At 40.0% G+C, this 8,991-nt stretch overlaps 1 protein-coding gene across 3 annotated transcripts; it reads right to left on the bottom strand.

The window, feature by feature from the left end:
- Nucleotide 1: 1 nt before the first annotated feature.
- LOC122863610 (galectin-3) lies at nt 2–8,259 on the bottom strand. 3 transcript variants are annotated; one of them, XM_044170257.1, is made up of 7 exons: nt 8,138–8,259; nt 4,010–4,161; nt 2,874–2,920; nt 2,096–2,674; nt 1,814–1,902; nt 1,481–1,652; nt 2–648 (listed from the first exon to the last, which is right to left on the bottom strand). In XM_044170257.1, exons 3-7 carry the CDS (start codon nt 2,913–2,915, stop codon nt 490–492), a joined length of 1,041 nt encoding a protein of 346 aa, XP_044026192.1. In that variant the 5' UTR covers nt 2,916–2,920; nt 4,010–4,161; nt 8,138–8,259; the 3' UTR covers nt 2–489. The 3 variants fall into 3 exon arrangements, with proteins under 3 accessions (XP_044026192.1, XP_044026190.1, XP_044026191.1); XM_044170256.1 differs by lacking the exons at nt 2,874–2,920; nt 4,010–4,161; nt 8,138–8,259 and adding an exon at nt 1,042–1,136 and having other exon boundaries at nt 524–648; nt 2,096–2,867; XM_044170255.1 differs by lacking the exons at nt 2,874–2,920; nt 4,010–4,161; nt 8,138–8,259 and having other exon boundaries at nt 2,096–2,867.
- Nucleotides 8,260–8,991: the final 732 nt, after the last annotated feature.

Genomic DNA, 8,991 nt, shown 5'->3' with positions numbered 1-8,991 from the left:
ACCAGATTTCTGACTGATAATTTTATTCAAGAAACCCTAATGGCCATCTAATAGACTTCATCATTGTTTTATGGCAATATAGGTACATGTATAATTCCCAGTTAGTAGCAATTTAATAATGTAGAAAATATTGTACACAATAAATACAGTAGCAGTAGCATCGTCATACTGAGAAAGAAAGCTTTGTATTAAATGTTTAGCTATGTGGTAGAGGAAGGAGTTTGAGCTTATTGTAACATGTTATAAAATGAGCTCAGCTCATGTCATTATTAATATTACATCACATACAATCACACTTATTTGTTTGATCTTTAAGCATCATGATAAATAAATTGGATTCCTGCAAGTTGTAGCCTATATATGTGTGTGTATCTATGGAAATTTCAATATGTCTTTGTACGCATTTCTGCTCATATGCATTTACACACTCATGGATGTCTGCATTGTTGATGTGTTGATTCATGTACTGTATGATTAATAGTGTTCGTTCTAAGGAAGTGTCTCCACATTGACGTAGGTGAGGACGACGTCATGCAGGATGTTGATTCTGTCAATCTGGTTGAGCTCTCTGACGCGGTGTCGGAACTCAAACAGCGGGATGTTGTTCACTGCCACCCTGAACGCCTCACGCGTGCACAGGATCTTCATCTGGAACAGAGCAGACCGCGAATAATGTACTACTTCCATCAAGACTGTGAATTGGCTTACATGCAGTGCACATTTCATTTAGGAAGAGTCATTCTGCAGGGCCAAATCTTCTAATTACAGCCCCAAAAAAGAAAAAAAAAAGATGTATAGTATAATTAGGATGATTTAAAGTCAGTGCAAGTTCCAGAAAATTTAACTTTACTAATTGATTTAATTGATTCAATCTTTACAAAGTAAGATTGAAGGAAAAGTGTATGAACCTAGTTGTTATTGCTGTCAGTAAACATGGACACAGACTGACAGAATTAGCTCTTCAGATTAGCAACCTCTTGGCGATGCCTGTAAAGCATAATTGTTATTGATGTTGTTGAGCAACATGAGACCCCCACTGACCTCCAGGAGCCTTCCTGCAGTTCAGCAGTTCCCTTATCTAGGATTCGCTTGCACAAACGACTTTCCAACCCTTTCCATCTTTTCCAAACGTTAGCCTGACATTAACCATGAGAAAGTGACCTACAGTTAGTTAAAGGCACTATGTGTAGCATTTTGAAACATCAACATATCATTGTGAATTCTTACCACAAACAAATGAGACCATGGTTAAAAGGATTAGTAGCTTCTGTTTATGTAATTTAGTTGCGCTGTAAAAAAAAACAAAAAAAAAAACCTCTTTGTGAGGTAAAGCTATAGTGGATTAGTAGCAGCAGATGCTGAACATATGTCTCCAAATGAATGTGGTAATGATTTATTGAAGCTAACATGCTACACATAGCATCTTTAAGCACTGCTTTTCAATCGACTGCCCAGTCAGATTCCTATGTCTTGCACTCACTTCAAATGGGCTCCCAAGAGCGAAGGGGAAGGGTCCCTTCAGGTCCCTCTCCTCTGAGCCCCAGCGCTCACCCAGTTTGTGGTTACGGACCAGCACTTGTTTGCCCCCCTCACTGAAGCGGGGGTTGATGTGAAAGGCAATGTCGTTGCCTCTCAGAAAGTTCACTGTGAACCTGTGGAAGACCAAAGCTGGTTAGACTTTCACTGACACTGTATTGTCTCTTTTGTGTACAATTTGTCTGTCTTTCATCACCTGGTCAGATTTGTAAATTTGGTATGAATTTTGAAACTAAAATGTTACAATATGAACTTGAAATAATCATACACAGCTTACATTTTAGCATTAGGTTTGACATGGCCCAAGATGGTCATCATCATCTTGTCATAGACTCCTCGGGCCAGGTTCAAGTTGTATGGGACGCTCTAAACAGCAAGAGTAAGAGAATAACATAAAAACAGCCTGAATTGTAAAGCAGCCGGTGCCCAAACATATCTCCAACCATCAGTATTTTTGCATCTATCTTATCCATTTCTTATCCAAGTCTCTGTCTTTCATGCACATTAGCAAAGAAGATTGTAAGATACATGCAAGTCAGATTCTTTGCGTTTGACTCACGAGAGGTCCAGATGTGGGTGGAAGCCAGTGTGGAGGCATGATAGATGGACTCTGTCCAGGCCATCCTGACTGTCCTGGGTTATAAGGCCAACCAGGGTGGGCAGGCCAACCTGGTACATTTGGATGGATGCCGGTAGCAGGAGCAGGTGCTGGGACTGGGACTGGAGTAGGAGCTGGAACTTGAGCAGGGACTAGAGCTTGAACTGGAGCTGGTTGCTGGGGAGGCTGGTACTGGGGGCCTGGCCAGCAAGGTTGGCAGGGCTGCACTGGAGCCGGAGCCGGAGCTGGAACTTGAGCTGGAGCTTGAGCTGGGACTATGGTTGTGGTAGGTGCAGGGGTTGGTGTTATGGCTTGAGCCGGGGCTGGAACTGAAATTGGTGCAGGGAAAGAGAATGGAGCTGGTTGTGTCCCAGGCCAGCAGGGTGTGTTTGGCTGGCCAGTCCAGCATGGTGCAGGCTGGGTGGGCTGTCCTGGCCATGCAGGGAACCCAGCTCCAGACTGCGGCAGGCTGGGCCAAAGGCTGTTAGCCTGTGGGGCAGAACCAGAGGACGGGCAGCTGCCACACAGAGCGTCAGAATGCTGAGAGGGAGGAGGAGAGGGGGAAGAAGGAGAGAGAGAGGGAGAGGGGGCCAGGACGGAGATACGGGGAAGAGAGAGGGTGGACAGGATGGAGGACACCAACTTGCAGTTGCAAACATGGCCGTTTGACATAAGCAAAGATTTAAGCATTTATATTTAGATGGAAAATGTGGAGAAAAATGATTTGTGTCATTCTTACCAGTGTAGAGGTATGAGAATTTGATGAGGTACTTACATCCATGCTGCCTGCAAGAGCAAGAATCACTTTTATTTATTTACAGCTTTTTTTTTTTAATCACAAACAAGTCTAAGAGGACTTAACAGAGATGGAAAACTAAAGACAGAACAAAAACCTAAATAAATCTTAGTCTGTACTGTGTAAAGAAAAGTAAATAACATGCTATGGAAACCAAAAGCATACCAAACTAAATCTAAAACTTAAAAAAAGCTGCTTTTTAACTTTTAACTTTTTAGCTTTGATGAGCTGCAGAGAGAAGAAATAGTTCTCTAGGTGACCACCAGAGGACTCTACAGCTTTTCAAGATGTCACAGTATCAGCAAATGGTACACTGGATGATCATCTGTCTCAATATAGATATACATTGTTTAAAGCTTAATGGATGCCATGGAATGTACTAATTGAACGATGACCATAGAAAACATCCTGAGTCATGCAGAAACATAATGGCATATTGATTCAGGGTTATATCAATGACTTATGTGCACTTAGAGAGGAATGTGCAGTAACAATGATTCTTTGGTGTCCAGGCCATACCACTAATATATAGTTATTCTTGTGACTGCAAATTCAATTACTGTTACTACATTATTGAACTACCTAGTCTTGCTATTTCATGCTTCTTCTTAATTTTTGTTATTACCTAAGAAATACAACTCAAACTTTCTTATAATAGGTGTTTTACTTGCAAAATATTATTAATGAAAGCATATTAATGCAAAAAAATAAATCACATGTTATGATTATGTGCATATTCATCAATTAATGTGGGCTAACATGGGGTTTTCAATAGCCTTATTAACATTACCAATCAACCAACAGCAATCAAACCGATAAGCTACATATATACATATGAAGATAAATGATATTCTCATATTTAGATAAAATGTTATGACTCATTTGTTTAGTGCACCATTGCTCTGTACACACCTCTACAGCAGGACACTAGCCCAGACCCCCAGAAAGGGAATGCATTATTTTCCTGGTAATATGAAAATTTCTAGTATTGGATGCAAATAACCTTTTTGGTTCTAATCCATAGAAATATAAATCAATTTGTATAAACTGCTGTAGATAAGATTAAGACTATAAGTTACCTTTTCTTGTCTTTAGTCCTCCGGTGCACACAGGAGCAGGCTGCAGGCCGTGGTGTAGTTTAAGCGAATCAGTTGGCTTGTACCCAAGCACCTCAAAATGCTCTTTTATAGCCCCAACTCCTCTCACCACTTGGCCACTCCTCACCTCATCCCTGTCATAAAAAATGTCACACCCTCACATGTCACAAAATATATGTAAATAAGATATAGTGGGTAGTATGTTAGCGTTAAACTTTTAAACATGCAACACAAAATGTTTGGTTTTGTTCATGTTATCTTTATTGCCTTTTCCCCCGGAAACTGCATTCCCAGAACTCAGTTGGCTATTAAAGTTATGATGGTCTATCAAAATAAAACTAAGGGAAAAGAAGCTGGAAGAGAGTCAAATAGTCGAATGCTAAGTTGGAAACAATATCAAAACACTGAAATTTTATATCCTCCCTTTCTTTACCTAAACTAGATCCACTGACAGCATATTGACATGTTTTTGTGCTGATGTGGTTCACTTCACTGTTGAGCAGTCATGGGACTGTGTAACACTCATGCCACATCTGTCTAGGCCACGCAGAGTAACACAATTACAGCAGATAGACAAAGAAGTCAGGACTTAGTGCTGTTTTCTATATGTTCCAGTGAGTCAGGCATTGACAGCTGAAAGTCAGACATCACCGCTTGGTTCACCCTCAGGTTAAGGCACTGCATTGGATTTGGTTGTCAATGGAGGCGTTCAAGTTTCCGATTTAATATTTCTCTCTGGGCAGTTCTTGAATGAATTTACAATGACAGAGCTAACTGTCTGACCTCTTCTAAAATACTATATAAAAATACTAGTATTTTTGACAACATTAAACAGGGAGATGTCAGGAACAAATTCAGCCAAATAAATCTTCAAATGATCATCCATTAAATCTCCAGGGCAACAACTTCATAACAAATGACACTCACATATGTGGATTCACACAGTTACACTGGTTGTCTTCACACCATTATTAGATTAGCCATCATCTGGGCTGAAAAATGTCAGAAATTGCTGAACCTCTTAGAATGCTAAGACTTAATACTCTAAGAATTTAGCACCTGACATTATCCAACTGAGTCTTTAATTTTAAACTCTATCTGGAGACAGAGAATAAAAAGCATCTTTTATATAATATATAGTGTATACAATTCACTGTAACTCTTGCTAGTAAGCTTGACCCTTTCCTTTCATGTAAGTAGCCACTTAGTGTTACAGGTAACTATTTCAAGTACAACTTATTGCTACGACATGGCAGTAAATAGAAAAAGTATAGTAAAAGTACCATGACATCTTTCCTGTAAGCAAAAGCTGACTTTCCTGCAAATGAGTCCACTCATCAATGTATTGTATTTAATTCAGCTACAGTCCATTTTATTTCTCACAAAGTGCTTTTTCTGTCCACTGGATTTCTCAGGGCTGGTAGACAGTTACAGTACACTGCTTCCAACAATACAAGTAAAAAATCATATCTGTTATTTGTATTTAGCAAACACCTACACACTTTAGGAAACTATTTTTAAAAACATTTTTTAACGTGCCTTATTAAAACCACTGGGCATTGCTACCTTTAAAGCTAGCATACCATTTTACCAACAATTTTAATGGAATCTTTTCAGAATCTTTTGATGTTGCTGTGTTCGTAAACATAAAAGACACAGTATAAATGCTGTGATATTTTCATATGAGGCAACTATTCTGCTATTATGGGCTAATAAAGTAACAAACCATGGCAAATCTCTAATGTTGTGGGTCATCATAGTCAGTTATAAAAACCACTCAAATATTAGCCTACGTTTCTGCTACTAGTAAGTATACACACCACACTAACTGGCTAATACTGTTTTATACCGTGTTATACCTTCATGTACAATACAAAGGAACATGTGCACACACACACACACACACATACATACACACACACACACACACACACACACACACACACACACACACACACACACACTCATTAATTCTTCATGAGTGTATGAGAGCACCCTGTAGCCTGACCTCAGGAGGCCAGCTGTGGCTCACAGTGCCAGACATTAGGCAAGTGAAGGGTGCGGCCACGTTGGACAAATTGGGAGGTTGGAGCCTCTGGCTTTGTGTGTGTGCTTGTGTTTGTGTGGCAGCACGCGAATCTGTTGATCTGAGCATCTGGGCTGATTAGATTCTAATGTCTCATCATCTCCTATAAGCCATTCCAAGGCAAATTGTGTCGTTCATTTATTGTTTTTTTAAAATTGATTTTTAATTGTTTGCGGAATTAAACGATGAACAGACGAATGTTTATCATTTGCCCATGCACAACAGGGACTGTTGTGTATTACCGCAAACAGAGAAATGTGTGGAAAATAACAGCAGTAATTATATAGATGCCAGTACATTTATTAAATGACATATTTACCAGTATATCAAATAAGGCTGATGTTTCATTTGTGACATTTAAAACAGCATGACATTTTTGTTGAGTACAACTTAAAGCTGCACTAATCAATGTTTATATATTAACAACGGATCAAATGACGATGTATAATGTGAATGGGGTTGCATGTGGTGACAAACCAACAGAGAATTATCACCTGACTTTGCAGTTCCCCTCAGCTGTGCAGAGCACTTTAATGTCTTTCAGTTCATTATTTTGGTTTTCCAGCCCACAACTTTACTGTTTTGATTCACTGTCACCGCCCTCGTGAACCTTGTTTTCAGCTGCAGCAGGCAGCTGTTTGTAGCGAAAAAGCTCTGATAAACCCACTGTACACTACCTGCCCAGCACCAAAGGGCAGACAGACAATAATAGCAACTAGCTGGTGAACATAATGGAGCATTTAGCAGCTAAAGAGCCAGATATTTCCCTCAGGAGTTGGTGGAAACTGAAACAGAGCAAAAAAGTTGAGTAAATATTGGACCGTTGGGTGGCTCCAAATGACTGCTAATGTTGCTGTGTATCTGCTGGGTGTTTAAGTAGGCAAATGCTTGCTAACATGTTTTTTTCATATCAGTTTTCACCTCACACAACAGTGCAATACTGAAGATAACAATTTACTGAAAAGAAATGTGTCTTTATGCTTGCAAAGCACCAGATCAGCCTTGGACCCAGTATGAAACTGTGTCTTACTCAAGAACACTTTAGTGAACCCTTGCTTAAAACTAATGCTAAAACTCTGGCATTGGGGTTGACAGGCATGTCTCTTACACTCACTTGCTCTCTGCTGCTACTCTGTTGCACTAATGCAATGCGTTCCTCCACATTACATAATCCTCATTAGACAGGCAGACATACTTGCTATGTGCCATTGACTCCCTTAAACAACTTCCTGCACTGAGAAAAAAACCCCAACTCATTTATGGAGAGTCAACTAGAGAAAATCAGCCCCCACATTGTCATATTCTCCAGCATAGTGGATAACCACAAAATGAAGCTTCCTATGAGGATGCTAGGGAATTGTTTTGCTTGGGCTGCATATTGTCAGAAGATATTTCTTGCCAAGAATCAATCCAGAACATTTGGTTCATGGTTTGTCTCCAGGTTGGCCTGTCAGCCTATCAAGAGCTGGAACTGGCAACACTTGTTTCCTCAACCCTTCTATGCACTCAGCCCAATCTGTTCCTATTGAATAATGTGGTAAAAAGTTGCAATAAAAACATCATGCACGTGTAACAAACATAGCTCAAGGGGTGATTTAAATTGGAGAGCAAATTACAGTGCTTCATTCGAGTGGCTGTTTACCATGTGGTCTTGACACATGCTGTCTGATGGGAGAGGGAGTAATGATGTCACTTATAGGAGATCTCCTTTTGTAGTTTCAACCAATGAGGGAGTTGAGGAAAAAGGAGGCAACCGTGAGGCGTGCTGCTGTTAGGCAGAAGAGAGCATTCTGGCAGGAGCAGGGTTTTCCAAAGCGACAGTGATGGCATTAGCCTCTGATAAGCTTTGGGCCTTGTTCCAACACTTGTAAACTACAACCTCCTTACCTCCATTTTTCCCATTTTTATCCCTCCTCTTCTCCACTTTCTTCCTATTAAAGGTTCAATAACAGGTCGATTGGAGTATAAAAGAGACAGTTCTACAAGGTAATCCCCTACAATAGGTAAAACTTCTGAGTGCTTACCTGTAGTCAAAGGAGTGAGTTTCTATGAGAGTTGTTTCAATAACCTGTGGCTGTGTGTCTAAAGATGCTTTTGTGCCTTCAAAGAACGAGTGAACAAGAGAGATAGAATCAAAGAGTGTGTAAGAGAGTAAGAGTGAGGGAGATGGTTTCAAAGAAAACAATATTGCTATGGTTGCTATGGGGACAGCAGCACGTTTTTGTAGGGACCTGATTGTGTTTATGTGTGTATTTGTGTGTGTGTGTGTGTTAAAATCCTCGTCATATCTGGACCACTATGAGATCAATTTAATATCACAAAGTGTTACATTATGCACTCAGAGATGCTGTGGCTTCTTTTTCAGACGTAACCGGCAGCCACTAATACAACTTACAGTTGAATGCACTATAGTAACCTGTGTGCTCCCACAATCCACCACTAGATGGAGATGTCAAGTTCTCACACCGGGATAGTAGTCATGTGGTAAGTATTCCTTGTTCCATGAAAGGCAATAGGATTGCATGAGTCTGTAATCTATGGATATATCTGGTCAGCTGACTGCTTCACAGACATCATAACAAACCATAGTGCATGATATGACCAGGCCAAAAAGCAGCATAAGGATCTGATGAAGCACTGTAACCAAATAAAGAGGTTTTCCACTCAAAATATATCTTTTGAGCCTCTGAACAGTTTGTAGTTCTCTTGATTTGTTCTGCTTTACAGTGACAATAGTCTAGTAGTTTTAATGGTAGAAGTTTAAAAAAAAAACATACAAGTCTTCAAACCACTCATGATAAGCATAATCCACTTCAGCAATCATCTGTATCATCCAAATGTGGCTAATTCCACTGCTTCCATGTCAAGCTACCAGCCT

The sequence above is a fragment of the Siniperca chuatsi genome, linkage group LG16, assembly GCF_020085105.1.
Source record: "Siniperca chuatsi isolate FFG_IHB_CAS linkage group LG16, ASM2008510v1, whole genome shotgun sequence".
Lineage (NCBI taxonomy): Eukaryota > Metazoa > Chordata > Actinopteri > Centrarchiformes > Sinipercidae > Siniperca > Siniperca chuatsi.
Note: the sequence above shows the minus strand (reverse complement) of the source record. Positions and strands in the feature narration are given on the sequence as shown.

Coding starts and splice junctions, on each gene's coding strand:
- LOC122863610 (XM_044170255.1), bottom strand. CDS start 2,824: ATGCTTAAATCTTTGCTTATGTCAAACGGCCATGTTTGCAACTGCAAG. Junction 1,903..2,095: donor CACCCACATCTGGACCTCTC/GTGAGTCAAACG, acceptor CTTGCTGTTTAG/AGCGTCCCATACAACTTGAA. Junction 649..1,480: donor CTCTTGGGAGCCCATTTGAA/GTGAGTGCAAGA, acceptor GCTCTGTTCCAG/ATGAAGATCCTGTGCACGCG.